The sequence below is a fragment of the Spermophilus citellus genome (assembly GCF_964194105.1).
Source record: "Spermophilus citellus genome assembly, chromosome: 8".
Taxonomy (NCBI): Eukaryota; Metazoa; Chordata; class Mammalia; order Rodentia; family Sciuridae; genus Spermophilus; species Spermophilus citellus.
Window position 1 is genome coordinate 60,929,077 of NC_138189.1, and position 22,061 is coordinate 60,951,137.

The 22,061-nt window shown below is 43.1% G+C and overlaps 1 protein-coding gene across 4 annotated transcripts in view; it reads left to right on the forward strand.

The window, feature by feature from the left end:
- Window positions 1-21,593, forward strand: part of SHROOM3 (shroom family member 3) — a 314,183-nt gene extending 292,590 nt beyond the window's left edge. For all 4 annotated transcript variants that reach the window (XM_081303765.1, XM_081303768.1, XM_081303767.1 and 1 more), the window contains 5 exons: window positions 2,334-3,221; window positions 4,566-5,072; window positions 7,570-7,720; window positions 16,570-16,842; window positions 19,229-21,593. In XM_081303765.1, coding sequence (XP_081159891.1) covers window positions 2,334-3,221; window positions 4,566-5,072; window positions 7,570-7,720; window positions 16,570-16,842; window positions 19,229-19,597 — 2,188 coding nt within the window. In that variant the 3' untranslated portion in view covers window positions 19,598-21,593. The remainder of the gene's footprint in view (window positions 1-2,333; window positions 3,222-4,565; window positions 5,073-7,569; window positions 7,721-16,569; window positions 16,843-19,228) is intronic.
- Window positions 21,594-22,061: the final 468 nt, after the last annotated feature.

Below are 22,061 nucleotides of genomic sequence, written 5' to 3' on the forward strand. Positions count from 1 at the left end.
GTTGTAGAGAAGTTAGAATCCTAGCACGTTGTTCACGCACCATTTTACATTAATGCAACAGAATGGAAAACAGCATGGAGGTTCCTGGAAAAATTAAAAATATAATTACCACATAATTCAATAATGCCCTTCCTGGGTATATGTCCAAAAGATTAAAAGCAGGGTCTCAGAGAGATACTTGCACAACCATGGTTTGTAGCAGTTTTCTTCACTATTCTTAGTAGAAACAACTCAATTGTCCATGGATGGGTAGATTTATAAACAAAATATGATAAACACAGACATTAGAGTATTATTTGGTCTCAGGAAGGAAATTCTGTCGCATGCTACAGCATGGCTGAACCTCGAAGATGCTATACAAAGTGAAATAAGCCAGTCATGAAAACACAGAAACAGAATACAGAACAATGGCTATTGGGGGCAGGAGGAAGGGAAGAATGGGAAGTTGTTAATTGGTATATTTTCAGATTTGAAAAATATAAAAATTCTGGAGATATGATTTACAGCAATGTGAACTTTTTTTTTTCCTTTACACATGGCAGGCAAGCGCTCTACCACTATACCCTCAGCTCATGAACATATTCAACACTACTGAACTGTATACTTAAAAATGCCAAAGTTGAAAATTTATATTGTAGTTTTTACCATAATAAAAAAATTATTTTTAATGTGAAAATCTTGCTCTCAAAATTCATTCTTGAATATTAGGATTCATGGATATGGATCAAAAGATTTTATCTAAGCCCCTTCACACCTGATGATAAAAGGGACTTGGGCAAAATCTTTTTTTTAACCATAGAATTTGTCCCTGAGGAAAAAAAACAGCAGTTACCATGAAGAAGCATGTCATTATTATCTTCAAAAACACAACTATAATCTGGGCACAATGGCACACACCTGTAATCCCAACTGTTTAGGAGAGTGAGGCAAAAGGATCGCAATTTGGTAGGCCAGGCTTGGCAATTTAGTGAAACCCTACCTCAAAATAAAAATGTAAAAAGTGCTGGGTGTTAGCTCACTAGTACTGAGGCCCAGGGTTCAGTCCTTAGTACCACAAAAATAAACAAACAAAATATATAACTTTTGTGAACCGTAGTTAACAAAAACTAAGCTCAAACATAAACTAAAAGCAAAGTTCATTAGACAAGGCCTTTAAAGGATAAGTGTCATGTGAAGAGCAGAACAGCTCATCTTAGGTGTGGAGGGGTTCCTGATAAATTGTCTTCTTGAAAGGGTCTGTGATGGAAAGGGGGGGCTTGCATCTGAGAGAGAGATGGACCCTTTACTCAACCATCTGCATCTATAACAAAGAAAAAAAAGCTTGAGAAGAGCTAATTTGGTCTTTACGGTCTTTCCCTTCCATATGCTGCATTATGCTCACCTGACACGTGGTTTTGTGGCAGACCCGGTACCACTGCTCTGATGTGGTCTGATATGGGACTGAGGCACGGCTCCTCACAGGAGTCAAATCTGTGAAATGAAAAGTGCCATCTGCTCTCCAGGTTTCCTTGCAGAGCCAGTCAGGGAAATACAGATATGGAATTTACAAATGATGGATGTGCTGGAGCTTTCTTTCTTATCCTCACATTAACTTTTGCCTCACAGGCAGGCAGTGCTGCAGACTCCATTTTGTCTTTTCCTTCATACACAGTAACGAACGTATCTGGAATTGTTGGGTTTTCTGTGGCAGCTAGAGGACAGTTGTTTAAATCACCATGCACCACGCTTGCTTATTATGTCAGTCTTTGTTTCCAGAGGTAATGCTTAGTAACTCCTTAGGTGAGACTCTCCTCCCCTTTTTATTTTTCATCTTAGGAAATGAAAACCCTAGGAGATTCAGGGGCAGTTATAAATAAAACCTTCAAGCCCAGCAGCCCGTGCAGGTACTCTCCAGGCAGACCTCTTCCTTGGGGTCCTCCTGGGAGAGAATGAGACAGCAACCTTTTTCCCCAGCTCCAGCAGCTGTTTCTCAAAGTAGTCCTAAAAGGAGCTGAAGAAGTGTACCACTTGTTTCCCTTGATGTCCTGCAGCCTGTGCTCCAAAGCCACCTTGTGCGTGTATGTGTGCAGGCAGCGGGGGGTGAGGAAGGGCTCATAACAGGAGATGCCGTGAACACAGGCAGTTCCACACGTGTTCCTGTTGGGGCTTATGCCTGTCTGATACTTCAGCCTGGTTTGGTTCTGTTTACAAGCAGCCACAGGAAGAAGTGTGCAGCTTCTTATTGGGGAATGTGTGTGGGGGGGAGTTCTTCCCATCAAATGTACTTCTTGTCTGTATAACAAATCTTGGGCTCAGTATTCAGAGCTGTAACCCTCGTGTTTACCCCGTTGCAGATCACTCAGTTATTCAGAAAGAGGCCGAGAAGAGATGCCATTGTTAATTCACCATCCTACCGCTCGTTGGGGTGGCTCAGGCTGCAAAACAACTGGTGGTTCCTCAGTTGCTAATGAGTGTCCTGGAGCCCTGGACCATCCAAGGCAAGCCAGCAGAATGCCTTGCCCCAGGCCACTACCAGTAGGAACACAAGGGCATCTCACAGATGCCAGTCCTTCAGCCCTGACCCCGCTCAGCTCCCCTCTGCCTTCGTCCATTTCCTCTAGCTGCTGCTCACAGCTTGCCACTGATCAGCAGACTGCAAGGGATGGGCAGGCAGGTCGACAGCCTGTTCCTTCCTATGTCCCTGTGGTCACCCACAGAAGCAATGGTCACACCCTGACCCAGCCTCCCAGTCCAAGAAGCTGTGAGTTCAACATCCCAGAGCATGGGGTAGAAGAGGGAGTATGGAAGAGAGTCTCCCTGCCTCAGCGGCCACCACCTTCCCGAGTAAAATGGGCCCACACGGTCAGAGAGGACAGCCTTCCTGAGGAAGCCTCCTCGCCTGAGTTTGCAAACCTGAAGCACTATGAAAAGCAGCCTAGTCTTTCAAGTTCATGCAGCACTTCTGACCCAGACACTCCAGGGAGGATCTCTCTCCGAATATCCGAGTCCGTCCTTCAGGCCTCCCCACCACCTCGGGAAGACTATGATGACGAAGTGTTTGTGAAGGACTTACACCCCACAACCACCTCTAGCCCTACATCTGAAGCTCTTCCCCCACCCCCACCCCCTCCACCGAGCCAGGAAACCCCATTGAAATGCTCGGATGACTTCCCCCCACCTCCTCCCCAAGCTGTGCATGAGGCGGCGCTGGACAGCGAGGCTCAAGAGGGTTCCAGCAGCAGGTGAGAGCATCCTCTGGATAGGGCAAGTCTTTGGCTGAGGAGGAAGAGGGTTTTCTTCATTAATAGAAGATTCTCATGTCCAGGTTTTGCAGATCCTTCTGTTGGCCTCAGGAGCACCCTGGGATGGAGATATTTTCATATAAACTCAGCTCATGAGCTGGCAGAACTGCCTTATTTGTTGTCCTTGGGTGGTAGTTATGCTCTTGTTTATTGGATACCAAGGAATGAGTAGTGAAAATGAAAGCCAAAACCCAGGGGGCACATTTCACTTCCATGGGTGTGATAGGTTGAAGGGGTCCAAATAAAGCCCATTCCCCTTCCCTGGCTGAGTTCTGAGTCAGTTAAATAAGACAAATTAGGAAGGTGTATAAAAGACAAAATGCCACTTTTTTTTTTTTTACGCATAGATGAACATTGAACAGTGTGGCTTCTGTCTGAACGTAAGGTCGTCTTCTGATATTGAACCCCTAAACTAAGCAGGCTTACCTTCCATGCTCAGACACACACACACACAGTGTGGAGGCAGCCGCTCTGTCCAGAGGTACCCCATGTCCACAGAAAGGAATAAAAAGTAGAGCTAAGCTGGGTACAGTGGCACACACCTCTGATTGCAACACTCTGGAGGCTGAGGCAAAAGATCCTAAGTTCAAGGCCAGCCTCAGCAACTTAGCGAGACCCTTAGGAGATGTGGCTCAGCAGTTAAACATCCCTTGGGTTCAACCCCTCCTGGTACCAAAAATAAAAACAAAAAGAATAGAACTAAAGGTCAGTGATGCTGAGGTAAAACCTCCTCTTGCCCCAGGCCACTACCAATAGGAACACAAGGGCATCTCACAGATGCCAGTCCTTTGGCCCTGACCCCGCTCAGCTCCCCTCTGCCTTCATCCATTCCCTCTAGCTGCTGCTCACTCACTGCCAGAGCAGGGAAGGAGCATTCCCAATACATAGGCCCTAAGACAAGCGATCTCTCAGAATCCCCAAATACAAAACGAGGGTAGCATCCTCTGAACACCACAGAAATGACTTACCACCACTACCTCCTCTTCACCTCAGCCTTTTAGAAAGCTCTGGAATCTAATAGCAACATTGCCCAACATTGAATTCCTACTGAATCCGTCTCCCTCGGGAGATGACAGCCTTTCTGGAACCGACTGCTGTACTTGGGAGAAGGTCCTTTAGAACCCCATGGTTTGGGGGAGGATAACCTCAGAAAAGTGACGCTTCACCCCACTCCTAATATGGGAAGCTGCAGCCCTGAGGCAGAAAGCCTCTCCCTCACTCTTCCTCCACACTCTGTTGACTCTTCTCTTGCCATTCTTTTTTCCCCCCCCCATATACTTACAGCGACAGCAAATTTTCCAAGGTGACAACTGCAAGGGAAAGACACATGCCTGATGCACCCCGTCTGGTAGGTGGTCAGATCCTGGCTTCCAGACCCCAGACTTCTATCAGAGGCTCAGAGGCCAACAAGTCCAACCTTCCCTCCTTCATGAGTCTTCAGCCTCAACTTGCTGGATCTCTTGGCAAGCAGCCAAGCCCGGGGCAGCCACCTCCCAGCCAAACCCAAAGCCTCATGCATGAACCAGTCAGTGTAACTCAGGGTTTAGAAAAGAAAGGCAGTTCTGATCCTCAGAAGACCTCAGAAGACATCAGAACTGAGGCTCTGGCCAAGGAAATTATCCACCAAGACAAATCTCTGGCAGACATTTTGGATCCAGACTCCAGAATGAAGACAACTATGGACCTGATGGAAGGTTTGTTTCCCCGAGATGTTAACTTGCTGAAGGAAAACAGCATAAAGAGGAAGGCCATGAAGAGAGCTGTCAACTGCCCAGGACATGAAGGCAAGAGGTAAGTCCCTGGAAACGACTAGAGAAACAATTAATCTCCTTATGTGGGGTGATTAGTCTAGGGATGCTTACCTGATGTTTCTTACTTCCATACATCCCTAACACATCCCATCTCAGATCCCTGACGTTCTGTCTCAACCTGGGGATTCAGATGTGGGACAGAGGCCCAACAACAACACGAAGGATAGTAATAGTAATAACAGTTTTCATTAATACCCCTGTATCAAGCATTGCATCGATTTCTTTATTTAAGCATTATCTCATTTAATCTTCATAAGAACCTTCCGCTGAAGCTGCCAGTTTTATTTCTGATTCAAAAATGAGGAAACTGAAGCTCAGAGGAATTAAGGCCATTCTCCACTAAGGCATAGACTATGTGAGGGATGATCCCTGGACTTGAACTCAGCCCTTAGCAATGACCCAGTGCCCTTAACTCAGAGAATGTGCAGGTACCCATTCTCTCTCAGAGTTGTTCTTGCAGAGAGGCCTCTGGGACTCGGTTCTGAGAAAGAAGCAAGTACAAGTATGGGCATGGCTGAGGCCACCCGAGGCTGAGGTTGAACGTGGTCTTTCTAAAAAGCACGTGAGCCTAGAGAAATAGATCCATTTACTTCACTAAACATTCCCCTTTGAGGCATTAGGGTGAGTATTTGCTCAAATCCTGAAAATCAAGAAAGGTCCACGTAGGGCTCACTCTTCTGGATTTGCTTAGCCCCTTAGCCTCTGCTCCTACATCTCCCTGAGGCACATTTTGACTGGTCTAGCATGTCTCCCTGCCACAGTGAAAGAACAGTCTGTGTTTCTTTTTCTTTTGATTTCTCCTGGATATTTTCTTGCGTGTGTGATTTCCTTAAAGGACTACAATGAGAATGATTTAGAGTGGTTTTTATTTTCTTTTTAATTTTCAGTGAAAACTGTGTGGATCAACAGACTGAGACTCAGCATTTAGCAGTTTCTAGATTAAATAAAAACAGACATTTCATCCCAATTTGGACTTGCATTTTAGAAATTTATAGCTGATCTTAACTAACTTACTAATGGGAACGCCATGTTTTATTTTTTAGGGGAGGGAGAGAGGAAAGAGCTATGTAGTACGTACAAGCTCTTTTGTTATCAAAGGCTCTCCTGATTCAAGATCTTATGGTCACTTGTCCCAACCTCTTCTTTTTGATATGTGGGTACAGAGACTGAGGTGAGGTGGCTTACCCAGGCTCCTGTGTTTAGCAGATATTACTGAGCACTTGCAACAGGGCAATCCACTGGATGCCTGGGGGCCCCAGAGATGAAATTTTGGTGGCTGTGCCAATCAGTTCATCACATGTAGTTATACTCGGTTCATTCTGTTATTTGATCACTCACTGTAAAAAAAAGACCAAAGTAATTTAGAAATACATCCTTAGAAAGGTATTGCCATCACGAACATGTGTCTATTTAAAAGTGAAATGGTCTTGAAGCATTTGCAGCCCTGAGATGCTCTGGAGATGTCAAAAGGATGGCAGACGCCATCTTCTGGTGAAAATGAGCATTGTCCTGTTGTGAGTTTTAATCAGATTCCTGAGAAGCCCACATGTGACAGACACAATGGATTCTCTCATAAAAGTTTAAAACAAATATTGTCAGAAGACCTTTTTCCTATTTTTTAACCAACTGGATTAAATGTAGATGTGTTGCTCAGAGGGTAATCATCAAGCAGGAAGCCAGTAAGTATTATTTATTTTTGTGGTTCTTTATTCCATAGTAGAACGATGCTATCGTGAAATGAAGTAATGAAAATTCCTCTCTAAGAGAACCTAACTTAGAGTCATTTATTAGGTGGGTAGGATCTGAACTCTTGAAAGGCAACCTGATTACAACAAAAGATGATACATTAGAAATCAGGTCTGTCAGTTCCTAGTTTTTCCTACAACCTTCAAGGACTTCCCCAAACCTGCCCCATTGCATAATTAATGAGTTGATTTTACATTCTATATTATTTCTCTGGGGATTGATAAGCTCCAGATTTCCCAGGCTCACCTGGGGTATCAGACTGAAGAGGAAAACTTTTAAGTGTCTAAGCAACAGTACAGTGGGTATCAGAAAGGTTATAGGTAACAAAAGAAAAGTAGGAGATAACTAACCTAAAACCTAGGACTTATGCAGCATCTTGAAAATTATTCCATAGCAGTTAAGCCATGGCTGTGCATTGTCTTTCTATGAAGCAGGCAACATTTTTCCTATATTTATTATAAAAGGAGAAACGTACAAAGAGGTAAAATGACTTGCCAGAGGGTTCTGGCAAGGCCACAGTCCTGACTTCCACTCCATCCCCAGTATGGCCTTCCATGGTTTTTCCATTCTGGATTTGCCTGGCTTCATGCATTTGTAAAAACTACTAATTTATCCTGATCTCCAGGGAAGAAACCAAATAGAACTTTTTACATATTTATGAGTAGACACACCATTTTTGGTGATGAAGTTTGTGCTAAGTGCTTCTGTATTTTGTGTTCTTTATGGTCCAGGAGTGAAGACAAGGAAATGGTGGGCACATTGGTCAACTGCTCTGCCTACTACAGTGTGTCTGCTGCCAAGGCTGAACTTCTGAACAAAATCAAAGATATGCCAGAGGAGGTGGCTGAGGAAGAGGAGCAGATGGATGTCAATGAAAAAAAGGTAAATAAAGAATAAGGTTACCCTTGTTCTTCTTCCCCAGAAAGATTGTCAAGGTCCTTATAGTTAGCAGGGCTACTGGCCAGTAGGGCAGAAGGGCAAGAAATCTGTCATATCATCAGATTTTACCGAAACCACTATTAGACTTTGGATTTGCATGGCACTTGAACCAATTTTTTCACAGCTTTCCTGCAGGTAGGCATGATAGGTCAGCTACTGTCATTTTCATTTTAACATATGACAAGAGTAATGCTTAGAGGAATGAAGTTATTTCTTAAAAGTCTCAGAAGTAGACTGGGTTCTCGGTCTCCAGCTTCCTAGACTAGCACAGGGATCTCAGCAGTCTGAGTAATTTTCATTTTATATTTGATGGTCAAAAAGATAGCTAGAGGGGCTGGGGATGTGGCTCAAGTGGTAGTGTGCTCGCCTGGCATGCGTTCGGCCCGGGTTCTATCCTCGGCACCACATACCAACAAAGATGTTGTGTCCACCGAGAAATTCTCTCTCTCTCTCTCTCTCTCTCTCTCTCTCTCTCTCTCTCTCTCTCTCTCTCTCCCCTCTCTCACTCTCTCTTTAAAAAAAAAAAAAAAGATAGCTAGAAAATCTGTAAAATTTGTTTAGGAAAAGAGAATCCAGTTGAAAGACACTTCTGAGAAAAAGTAACATTAACCTTTGTATGTCTATTCCCGACTCTGTTTGCAATACCTTAATGAAGAACTTGAAAGCGCGGGATTGGAATGTACTTGTTAGCATTTGGTACTCCTACAGAAATTTTAAATGTCAGACATTTTTAAAATGACCATGCTGTTGCTGTGGTCTTCCCACCTGCCATGGAGATCTAAGCTGGGCTGTGTCTGTAGGAAAGAGAGTTGTTGCCGTTACACTTTGCCTATAACCCCAGAGAGGCTGCCTTCCGCCAGGCCTGCTGCTCTCCTCACATCTCAGAGCTTGCTTCTTTGGAGGATGGTGTTCAGTTGCCCTCATTCCAGGAGAAACTCTCTCGTGTGATTTTATTTCATTTATTCCACAATATGTATCCCGAGCCCACTTGGTAATCTGTTGGAGATGAACCCAAACAGGATATGGATCCCAGGGCAGGAGGGATTTAAGAAGCACCTGGGTCCATGTATTCTTCCCCTTGCTGCTCCAGCCCTGTGGGTGGAGGCTGGGCGTGCAGACATCGGCGTTTGCCCCTCTCAGTCCTGGCTTTATTGCTTATCTCCTGGTGTCTCCCTCTCTGCAGAGCACCTCCATTTTATCGGGGTTGGAAAAAAAACCCACTTTACTCTTAGTCTGTGTTTATCCCAATTGGTCTGTGTTTATCCCAAAGAAGAAGCTATCTAAACACTATTAGATGCAGCAGGTTGCCATGACATCTTCAGCCAAACATTTTACAGACATTTTTGTTGTCTTATTTTCTACATGTAGACACACCTACATTCTATAATTCTGTAACAGTGTGGCAGGTGACTTGTTGCTTTTCTCCCATTTTAATTTTGTTTTAGCTGCTTTTTCATCACTTTATTATCACCCTCTCACTCTGAGGATGAGGTGGCAAAAAGTATTTTTAGACTAAGAATATGAAAAAATAATGTATTAATTCATCCTCACAGGAGACAAGTAATAACACTATGTTTCAGGTATGAACTGTGTTATTTATTTTTACTTATTTATCTTTTACACGGTGCTGCCTATATTCCTTATTTATACTAAATCCCACTGACTCCTCCTGTATTGGCATATTTTACACTAAAATAGTCAGAATTAAAGAACTTGAGTGCTGGGGTCACACAGTTCATAATAGTAGAGTCAGATTTTAACCTTAAGTCTATTTGACCCCAAACCTGCTAAAACCTGCTCCAAAGTCAGCTGCCTCTAAACCTCACAGCCCTGGAACTGAGCTAAAATGGAGATCGTTTGAGTATAATTAACTAGACCCAGAGTCTGAACATAAAACCAATTAAATCCCAAAATATCAGGACAGTAGTATCAGCCATTTGAGGCCCGAGGAGCTTCAAGTCATTTACAGTGCCTTCAAATGAAGCATCAGGCTTCCGAAGACAAAATCCCACTCCCAGGGTGCGGAGGAGCACCAGGGAGAAGCTGTCTCCCAAACAGGCACATAATCCAGGCGTTACACCTAGTATGTACAAAATGCATGCTTGCTGAATGACGTGAGAAAGGGCAGAACCCCGGAGTTGGATTGTACCAAGAAAAACGTCAAAAGTACACTGTGAAAGATCACAGGTAAAATGACTGGGGTTTAATAAAGTTAAGCAAGTAGCTTGCCTCTTTTTGACCCTCAGTGTTCCTTATGAAACAGTGATGGTGATTCTTCACATGGCAGTTGTGGGGACAAAGTAACTAACATACACTAACATGCTGTTTAAGCTCTAAGGTACAAGACGGCAGGATGCTCCTATCCTGTTCTCAGCAGAGAGATTCTTAAGGTGACGCCATCCAGAGATGCAGTGTTGATGCATCTTGTGTTTTCCACGTTAAGATGCTTGTTGTAAGCCGGCGTCTTGTTGCCAAGGGGGCTGGACAAGCACTTAGTTTTCCTAAACCAGCTACTTACGAGGAAAAGCAACTCACAATTGTTCTTTCTCTTCACCCATAGCACCAGGAAGATAGAAACTTGCCCCTTGGGTTTATCTGGTCCTACAGGGAGGGAGAAAGATGAGAATAGGATATTTAGTTGGGGAGGGTCCTAACAACCATCAGAGGTATTTTGGTTTCTTCTTCCTTCAGTGATGGAGCCTTTGGACTGGTGCAGTATTATGGGTCTTCTGATGGATGGATGTACCATGCAGGGAAGCCCAGAGAAACAGGACCTAATCCAGAGGGTAGAATCAAGGGAGGCTCCCTGGAGGAGGTAAAACCCAAGCTCAGTGTTAAAGAATGTGTCAGAGTGAATCAGGTCAAGAGAAAGGGGCCATTTAAGACCAAGGGAAAAGCACTAGGAAACCCCAGAGAGATAGATTAAAAAGCACAGAGAAGCATGCAGATAGATAGTGAAGAAAAGATACTTCAAGTAATGTGGAAAAATAATAAAGTCCACATAAATGGTAGATGACGAGGCCCTCAGGATCCACAGGGGCCAGAACATCATGGAGATCACACAAGACTTTGTGTAAAATGCCGAAGTTCAGATTTTATCCTGTGGCAGTGGAGAACTCTGTTATCAGTTTTGTGTTTCTTTTAAAGAACTACAAGTTTATAAATGTGTAATAGAATTTCCATTAGTATCACTTAACATCCGATTTGGAAACAAAATGAGCTTTAAATAATGATAGTATTGAAGGAATCTATTAATGTGTTCAGCATTAAGTTCAAAATGCAATTTTCTCTGCTGGGGGTGGTGGCGCATACCTGTAATCCAAGTAGCTCAGGAGGCTAAGGCAGGAGGATCAAGAGTTCAAAGCCAGCCTTAGCATTTAGCAAGGCCCTAAGCAACTCAGTGAGACCCTATCTCTAAATAAAATACAAAAAGGGCTGGGGATGTGGCTTAGTAGTTAAGTGCCCCTGGGTTCAATCCTGGTATATAAAAAAACAAAACAAAACAATTTTCTTCCTAACATGTAACAAGCTTTTCCTAATAGTGGCTTAAGAATTGATGCTTGGTCAGTATTCTGAGGCAAAGAATAGGCTTCTACCTTTTGTAAAATAATAATTCATTATCTAATATTTAAAGTTATCAAAAACCTAAGATGTTTCTAAGCATGAAACTTAGTAAAAACTATATCTTCACTCTTGACATTTTCACTGGATATGGAATTCTGAGTTGAAATTTTAGTTTCAACACCTTAAAAAGGTTGTTTCATACTGTTTATATTCTTCTTGCTTTCCATTGAGAAATATACAGTTATTTAAATATTTGCTTCTATATGCAATGGGTGTTTTCTTTGGCTTTTGGTAGTTTGATTATGATCTGTATGGACCTGATTTTCTTTGAGTTGATCCTGTTTGGAGTGTGCTGAACTTCTTGATTCTGTAAATTTTTATCTTCCACAAAATTTGGGATATTTTCAGCCTTTATGTCTTTATATATTCTTACACCTTAACCTCTCTTCTCCTCTCCCAGTCCAGTGACACAATATTAGACCTTTTTATATTGACCAACAATTCCCAGAAGCTCTGCTCATTTTTCTTTCTTTATGTCCTTTAAATTGGATTATTTCTGTTGGTCAGAGTCATGATACAGAAATGATGATAATCTCAGGATAGTGCAGTAATAGCAGTGAGAGACAGAGGAACTGATCAACAACAATAGAGGAAAAAGAAACAAAAACAGGCAGAACCTGGTGACAGATTAGATGTGGGGGATGAAGAGAGGAAAGAGTCAAGGATGATTCCCCAGCTCCAGGCCTAGGTGGTGGTCATAACTGGAACAGAGAAAGCAAGAGACCACTTTGGGGAGGGGAGATGAGTTTAGTTGAAGAGATTTAATATTGTTTCTAGTATGTTATCCATTCTAGTCTGTTATCAGAAAGAATTCTGATAACTGGAACCAAGAGCCTATGGATAAGATGACATTCTGTTCACAAGCCTTCCCAAGAAAAAAATGGTAAAGAACGATTTGGGGCAGAGAATGTGCTAGGGAATATTGGAAATGGCAGTCAAGTCCCCATCATCTTTGCACTCTGATCAGGTCACTCTGCATGGGAAGCAGGTTTGATCCCGTTGCTGTCCCAGGGACAGACACTGCCCTGACTGTCTCTGATGGAATTCCGCCAAGGGTGGCAATAACGTGCCGCAGCCTGGATCTTCCTACTTAAATCCAACACCACAGCCCACGAGGTAGAAATGGCTTTACCTAGCCCTTGTTATCACCTCAGTTCCACTCTGGTTCCATACCCCAGCCACTTGCCCAATCTTCCTATGTTATTCTCATTTGAGTGAAGAGTGTCCACAGAAGCCAAATGTGTTGATAGTGATGTTGCTGGCATACCATGGGCACAAGTCCCCAAGCAGAGAGAGAAGCTGGGTCTCCCCCTCAAGATGGCTACCCAAGCCAATGCTGTGTGTCCTTCAGATGGTGCCTGATTTTATGACGGCACACACACACCCAAACCTTGAATATGAATGATACTTTTCTAAAGTGTCTGCACAAGCCTTATTTTGTTTGACCCTAGTGTTCCTATGAACTGTTTTTAATGTAATGATTGAAAGTATGAATCCTGGAGCCAGACAACCTGATACAGGTTAAGTCTGTTCTAATTGTAAGGACTTGGACAAGTTCAGTAACCTCTACCTGCCTCATTTTGCTCATCAGAAAAATGGGGATGATAATAGTACCTGTCTCATCAGGTTATTGTAAGTAGTGACTGAAGAGAAAAACAATTGAACAATGTCTGGCATGGAGAAAAAGCTCAATACAACATTATTATTAGTCTTAGGTGTTATCTCCTTGCTGTGGGTCACTGAGACACAGAAGTCAAGTAACTTGCCTCATGGTGAGCTTTATGTCTGAGCCTGACTCTGACTCATAGTCTGTGCTCATCCTGAAGCTGTGAGGAAGGAGGGGAGGGCCCAGCAGGATATTTCTGCTTGCAGATGGGGAGGTAGGAGGGAGGGTCTGTTAAACTATATTTAGAGAAAGAACCCTTATAAATAGCATCTCATGCAGGCTGAGTTAATAGTTTATGCCAGATGAGAAGCTAAATGTACAAATGTCAATGATTTTACAAATTAAGTAGCTCCTGAGAGACTAGGGTGTTATTGACACATGCACACACACACCTGTCCTGTCCCTCATAGTGATTTCTGCTTAGTGTTTGTTTTTGAGATCTGCCTGGCAAAGAAATGACTGTAGTACAATCAACTTTCCCTTTTTGTCCTCTTTGTTGCATATTTCTGATTTGCACATTTAAGAGCTTGGTGGGAAAAAGAATTTTTTTTCAAATACCATCCAAATATGCAGTAGTACCAGAAATGACAGAGATGCCCTTAGTGTCTGTGACTGAGCTGTGAGATATTGCATTGCAGCCCAGCAAATCACTCCCAAAAGTCAGAATGCAGACTGGTTTTTCCCATCAGAAGCCTCCTCATACCACTCCTGGACATGTTTTTTCCTTCTGTTCTTTAGACTGTGGAACCTGGAATATACAGCAGGTTCCTGTGACACATTTTAGGATTCTTCCCAGTATTGATGTCTTTGAAAACCAAAACCAGTTCTGGAAGGGAAAGACCTAGTAGATTAGACTTGCCTGACCTCCAGTTGCTGTCCACAGTGGCAGGTCCTTTTGACCATCCTAGAGCATTGAACATGCCGATCTCTTGGGAGCCTGAGAGAGTTGAGCCAAGGTCAGCGGATCTCAGGAGAATGAATTCTCCCCTCTATTCACCACTCACCCGAATGACTTTGTGTTTTTGCAGTGCTGGGGATTGAACCCAGGGTCTTCTGCATGCTAGGCAAACGTTCTACCAATGAACTACATCCTTGGCCCTGTCCCTCTTACATGTGAAGTCAAACTACTTGTCCTCCTGGTTCTGTTCATGTGCAAATTATTAATCATCACATTTGTCCCTTAAACTACCAGCCTCTGTGAGCCAAAATGAGAATTTTTTAAATGACATCAATTAAACTATTAAAAGTGGTTTGACGTCCTTCCAAGAATGACATGCAATGTTAATTTCAAAAGAAGTCATAAATGTTTAGAGGAATAATGGAGATCATGAGACTGTTGCCTTTTCTTTCTACAATTCAGGGGTTTTTTTAAAAGGCATTTTCTAGAAATTTTATTTCTCAAGATTTGGGGTTGAAACATGCTGAAGATTTGAATGAGCAACAGGCCTTTTCTGAGCGGAGTAATGTTTTGCTCAGTTAACTACCTCTTTGAGTTTGGTAGCCCAGTTTTCTAGGAGAAGGTATCACCTGGTAATGTTAGCGTGACAAGCCCGGGAGCCGGACCCTACAAGATTAAAAACTCTAGAGCTGCCCTCATGTGGCCTCTTATGGCAGCCACTCTCATTGCCTGTCTGAAAAACAGGAACAGTGACATTTGACTTGCTTTGTTCCTGTCCAGTGAGAACACGGGGCAAGGTTGGTTTTCCCCCACTGCTTTCCTTCCGGTTCCTTGCTCTTCTCTCAATATGAACTTATCACAACAAAGGGTCGTTATACCTTGCTAGGCATTTTAATGGTGGTATCTGCCATGCTGTCTTGCAGGCAGGTACCATAGCTGCCAGCCAGCAGTACTTTTGGGGAAAACAATGGCATTTTCCAGGAGACGATAAGGAAAATTAAACAATTAACATTAGACATCATTCTCTTCCAACTGCATTTTTCTGGGCTCAGTCTTCAGGGGAGGAGTAAAATGCTTATACACTGGACATTTTTTTCCTACTAAAATTGTCTTTGGCTTTCCCTGGTTTGTTAAGACAAGGACTATAACCCACGAGATGGTGTAGCAGGGGTGAATTTTGTAGGCATCTGAAGCCTTTGGAATTAGGCAGGTTAAGAGGGCCATGGGATGTCACCATTCAAACCAGAAGTTGAACATTTCAGAGACATTGTGAACCTAACATTGAGGAACCTCTAGAGGTTCAGGTTTAAGATGGGCAGATTGTGGAGAAACAAATATTTCCCTGTAGCACTGTCACTGTATTCCTGATGGCCCTCTGTGGTAAAGCAATAGTAGAAAAAAAAAAGTTGTCCGAACCCTTCAATTCTGCTAGACAGAAATACTGATATCTTTTTCTTTGTTGTTACCCCAATCCTTTAAAATGAAGATATATTCCAACTCAAAGGTTGTGACCTTGATTTTTAACCAGGCTTTTAATTGGAGCCACGTAATTTGGCCTTGAAGTGTTGTGTTTTAAGCTGGAAACCTTTTAGTGATCAATAAATTTAGAAGAAAGGACTGTATTCTTTTTCCATGTGGTCACCTTAGGCTAAGAGAGAGATGAAAGGCTAATGACAAAAACCATAGAGTTTAATTTCTGTTGAAGCAAAGTAGAAGACATTTAATGTAAATGAACTCAGAGTTGAAACCGCTAAGGCATTGACTTCATTCCTTCAGTTACATATATACTATTTGTGCAGCCCTGTTTCTTAAGTATTAAAATTTAGAATTAGGTTGTCAGTGCTTTGATAAGGAGAGACAGTGGGGTGATGTAAAAAGAACAAATGGCTGACGCTGGAAAAGGTCACCATGCAGTATTTCTGATGATTGCACGAGGGTGGGCCCCCAAGTCAGGCTGGCCGGCACTCAGGGTGGCCCTGCCCGTGGTGCATGTGTCTTAGGACGTTGCTTCACCTCAGTCTCGTGTCCCCACTTGTTGTGTGTGGATAAGAGTCCTACAGTGTGGAGAGACTAGATGAGATGATCAGCTTAGTTTCTCTTGGTGCATGGGCTTATAGTAATTGCTCTGCACATGGTGACTGTGACTAACAGCCACTCCTCTCTCAACCCTGAACAAGTTTCTTCGGTCCTCTGACCCTTGGCTTCTCTATTTGTAAATCAAGAAGAATGTCTGCACTACCTGCCTGCCTACCCCACAGTATTGTTGAATCAGTTGAAAACCTGTCTTGAAAGGACTTTTAAATATTAGTTAACAAACCAGTTGGTAAAGCAGAGTGGTACACGACATGACACAGGGGAAAAACATGATCAGGCCATGTGTAGGCAGGTGCTGGCCTTTGGGACTGAATAGTTTCAGGGAAAACCGTTGTAGACATTCAAGGGAAGGAAAGAATATTATGGCCTGCCATCCAGGAGTGGGCCTTATAGAGCAGGGGTGCATTCTGCTGAGCCTTGGAGAAAAGAGAAGCGGTGGCTGGAGGATGTGAATTCTCCTCCTCACTTTGACTGCTGCTGGTGATGTTCTCTGTCTCTTTGTCATTACAGGCTGAGCTTATTGAAAGCCTCACCCACAAGCTGGAGACGCTCCAGGAAGCCAAGGGGAGTCTGCTCATGGACATCAAGCTTAATAATGCCTTGGGAGAAGAGGTGGAGGCTGTGATCAGTGAGCTCTGCAAGCCCAATGAGTTTGACAAGTACAAGATGTTCATAGGGGACCTGGACAAGGTGGTGAACCTGCTGCTCTCCCTCTCGGGGCGCCTGGCCCGTGTAGAGAACGTCCTTAGCGGCCTTGGTGAAGACGCTAGTAATGAAGAAAGGGTATGTGGCCTAGCAACTCAGTTCAGCAAGTTTTCCCTCTGAGCACACAAACGTAAGAGCGGTGCTATTAGACAGGATCCCTTCTCTCAAGAAGATAAAATAGAACCAGGTGCACCAGCACACACCTGTAATCCCAGTGGCTCTGGAGGCTGAGGCAGGAGGATTGCAGGTTCAAAGCCAGCCTCTGAACTTAGCAAAACCCTGTCTCAAAAAAATAAAAAGATCTGAGGATGTGGCTCAGTAGTTAAGCACCCCTAGGTTCAATCCCTGGTTACCCCTGCCTCCCCTCCCCGCCCAGAAAAAGATGATGATAAAATCGCTCTAGAGCTAGGAGGGAATAGATGACCAAGGTAGAAGGTGGCATCTTCAGGCTCAGAGACTGCTGAGCCTCAAGTGTAAAAACACCAATGCTGGGGTTTATTCCCTCCCCCACCTCCTCCTTCCTTTCTTTCTAGAACAAGATAAAAGCAAGATGATAGATATTGATATTTAATAAATAGAGACAACAAAACTGTTAGGCATTTTGAGAGTGTACTCGGGTGTCTCCACCATACCCAGGTCTGGAAGGAAGAGGACAGGTAACAGCAGTGTCGACCTCATTGGATAAATGCACCAGATGTTCTGTGTCACGCACTCTGAGCTTACGTGCTTTCTGTGTGGTCTCCCTGGATCCTTACCATACTATATCAGCATCGGTTTTTATTAAGAAACCAAATTTGACGCCTTGGGGTTGTTTTCTGGGAGGGGAAAAGATATTTATAAGATAAAACTTTTAACTTTGTACTTTTCCCCGCCAGGCATTATTATGTAAGGTCTGACAGGCTGTTTAGGAGGATTTAGGGCAAATACACATGAGCCTCTGATAATCCTAAATAAGCTAATTGGTACTGAAGGATATTTAACTGATCTTATTTCTTAACTAATTTACATTTTAATTTTTCTCAATCACTTTGGTCTGAACAGCCTGAAAGAATAAATGCTAATTTTTTAAAATTTAAAAACAACATTCATGTCAGTTTGTTAGATTTTTAAAAAGAAAAGAAAAGCACATTAAAGATTTTCATAGGCTGGGTGTGGTGGTGCATGCCTGTAATCCCAGTGGCTCAGGAGGCTGAAGCAAGAGGATCACAAGTTCAAAGCCAGCCTCAGCAATTTAGGAAGACCATAAGCAACTTAGGAAGACCCTGTCTCTAAAATATTTTAAAAGGGCTGGAGATGTGGCTCAGTGGTTAAGCACCCCTGGGTTCAAGCCTTGATACTTTGATACAAAAAAAAGATTTTTACAAAGCATATTTAGCTCTGATGAGGTATGCTACTGCTAGTTGTGGTGGCACACACCTGTAATTCCAGTTGCTCAGGAAGATTACAAGTTTGAGGCCAACCTCAACAATTTAGCGAAGTCCTATCTCAAAATAAAAAGGGTTGGGGATGTAACTCAGTGGTGGAGCACCTCTGGGTTCAATCCTCAGTACCAAAAGAAAGACAGTAAAGTGTGTTACCCTACCTTTGTGCTTGTGCAAGAAAGTCTTAGAATATGAAATCAATATCCTTGATGGATTTCTCTCATTTTCTTTCTAGAGGCCTGAAAAAGAAACCTGAAAAAAAATGAAAACTGATTTCTTTAGAGATGGGAAATATAGTAGCCCAGTTGTCATTGTGGATTAGGAGAGGTTCTCAAACTTTAAAAAATTTTCAAAGTACCACCATGAAATCCTGTTAAAACAAAACTTATGTGCAATGGCACACACCTGTAATTCCAGCAGCGCAACTCTGGAGGCTGAGACAGGAGGATTGTGAGTTCAAAGCCAGCCTCAGCAAAGGCAAGGCACTAAGCATCTCAGACTGAGTTTTGTATCTCCAAATAAGATACAAAAAAATAGGGCTGGAGATGTGGCTCAGAGTACCCCTGAGTTTAATCCTTGGTACCAAAAAAAAAAAAAAATCTTCTGAGCCACCCCCACAGTTTTTGATTCAGCAGGTGAAACTGAGGCTGCAAATTTGCATTTCTAACAAGTTTCCAGGTGCTGCTGCTGCTGCTGACCTAGCAGCCACACTTGAGAAACACTCTGGAACTCAAGGTACCTTGCTGATTGCTCTTTAAAGCCCATGGCCAGAAAGTCAGGTCATTACCCCAGCCATCTAATGTAACCCCTCTCAACCTGAAGCTACCAAACCACTGTACCAGGGAGAGAGTTATGTAATGTACAGCCTAGGGGTGAGAAGTTGATTTTCAAAACATTATTCTCCTAACAACAATTGAAATAAAAACCGAACAACTGAAGTAGAGACTTTATTTTGCCATCCTTCGAAGGTTGCCTTGCAGGGAGCTTGGCTCTTTTCTTCCTTCCCTGTGCCCTTTGCTGATCTGTCCGTTTTGCCCTGGCAGAGCTCTCTGAACGAGAAAAGGAAGATGCTGGCTGGGCAGCACGAGGATGCCCGGGAGCTCAAGGAGAACCTGGATCGGAGGGAGCGAGTGGTGCTGGACATCCTGGCCAATTACCTCTCGGAGGAGCAGCTCCAGGATTACCAGCACTTCGTGAAAATGAAGTCGACACTCCTCATCGAGCAGCGAAAGCTGGACGACAAGATAAAACTGGGCCAAGAGCAGGTCAAGTGTCTGCTGGAGAGTCTGCCCTCGGACTTCACTCCCAAGACCGGGGCCCTGGCTCTGCCCCCGGACCTCACCAGCAAAACGACTCCTGTTGGGGGATGTACTTTCAGTGGCATTTTTCCAACATTAACCTCTCCACTTTAACCTCTCCTAAAATACCCCACCAAAAGATCCCGGCTTCTCTCAATACTATTTAATCTGAAAAAAAAAAAGTTTCAGTACAAACCACTGTATAAACTACATGGGTTATTGGGGCTTTCCTGGATAAGAGGAAGAAAGTTCTATTCAGGAAGAAGCCTGGTTTTTCCTTCTTGCCCTTCATGATTCATCTTTTGAGAGCTTGAATGCTGCTGGAAACTTACCCCTTTCTATTGTTACTTTGTAGTAGAAAGAAAGTTAATGAAACTGTGAGGACTGGTTGGAGGGTGTTGATTGCTCGTTTAGGTTTTAACTGGCTGAGGTGACATAGATTAGTGTGTCACCCTCAGGAATGTATCCACAGTGGCCTTTCGTGCTGGTGGGCAGGGTACCCTGACGGCAGGGTGCAAGTACCATTGATGAAGGGTCTGCGACACGAAGCCTTAAAAAGACACAGGTTGAGAAGAAACTTGCAAAACCTTGAACATTGTTATTTATATTTTTAAAAATGAAAAAGATCATTATGTTTGTGTGCTAACCACTTATATGATTCTATTTTGTGGTGGATGTAGACGTTCACGTCTGAGCTTTGTATTTTGTGAAATAATGAAGAATTCCAAAGATAGTCACATTGAGCATGGAAACGGTTTTTTTCTTACACTTTCGTCCTGCTATCTGATTTTTAAAAATACAAGTAGACAGTCTACACTAGCCTTAGGCTGAGGACTGGGGAATCCCAGTTTCCATTGCTGCCAGGTATCTACATTTCCTCTGTCTTAAACAGGACACACACGCGCGTGCACACACACACAAACACACACGCACACCTTCCCCAGCAGGAAGGCTCCATGCAAAGTGGTTGTCACAGCACTCCCAGCATTTCCTGTCATTATCACTATGGGGGTGACAAAGCTAAGTGTTATTAATAAGGACAATACTCAAATAATAGGAACCAGAGGAAGAATTCAGAAATCCAAGCCAATGCAAAACTAGATTCATGCTGCCCTCCTATACATTTTTTTTTTTGAGATGGGGGTCTTGCTAAATTGCCCAAGTGGGCAGTCAACCTTCAATCCTCCTGCCTCAGCCTCCTGAGTAGCTGGGATTATAAATGCATTGATGCTTTCCTTTTAAAGTTAAGTTTTTTCTAAAATGTCCAACCTAGTCATTATACTTTTTATTAAAAAACTTCCTCCTTAACCTCTGAAGATTGATTCTGCACTATCATGTTTCAATAATGACACCTCAGAGGGGTTCTGTAGCCTCTGTTGGGTTTTGTTGTTTTTCTGGTTGTTCAAGTTGTAAGCTGTCCAACTGGAAGGATGAGAAGGAGGTGAGGGGCCAGGAGCAAGGCTCCTCAGAGCCACTGGGATGGCAAAAGCCTCATATACTTTGAGCAGGTGGTACATCTGAGCAGTGCTGTTGGTTGGTTGGTTTTTCTCACGTGTTCAGTCTGTGAGAAAAATTCTGAAATAAAAACTGTGCACCCAACTGGTGGCCACCTCTGTTCACTTGGACTTGCAAGTACCATACAAACCAGTCAGAAAATCCAGAGAGTAAAATTTGTAGGTTAAAAAATGATGAGGCTGGAAGTGGTGCCACATGCCTATAATCCCAGCATCTCAGGAAGCAGAGACAGGAGGATCATGAGTTCAAAGACAGCCTTAGCAATTTAGCGAGGCACTAAGCAACTCAGTGAGACCCTGTCTCTAAGTAAGATACAAAATAGGGCTGGGGATGTAGCTCAGTGATTGAGTGCCCTTGAGTTCAATTCCCAGTACTAAACAAAACAAAACAAACAAACAATAAAAAAAAAAAAACAGAAATAATGAGGATACCAAATGCTCCTTTTTGTCTTACTATATTTTAATTATTTCATGATATTTTGTCTTCTGGTTAAGAATATCAATACTGTAGTTCTGGGGGCAGGGGTTGTGGCTCAGTGATACAGCACTTGCCCAGCATGTGTGAGGCACTGGGTTCCCATTCTCAGCATAGTGCATAAATAAATAAACAAGGTTCATTGTCAAGGCTCATTAAAACTATATTAATGGTCTTTACTAACTTAGAAGCAATAGGTCAGAAGTTTCTTACAAGCAATCAACCAAAGCTATTGCTTCATACTTTGGAGTTTATATAATGTGTCACTCCTTTGACAGCGTCTTGTTTCCCAGGAATGTTTTCAAAAGCTTCTCTTATATCAGAGCTCCATCTCTTAGGAAATCAGTGGCAGCAGCCACACTAACAATCATTCTGAAATAAAAACTGTTCATCCAACTGACATCCATCAGACTTAGGCCAACCCAGGATCCTGAAATCAACTCCAGTTTTTAACTGTGTGTGTCTGGATCCTTGCAGTCAGACCAGATTGAAGCCAATCAGTGAATGTCTACAGATATTCTGTTCTTAATGAAATTCCTCAGAATAATTCCAGGGCTCCCAGCTCCCAGCAGCTTTAAGATTATTCTTC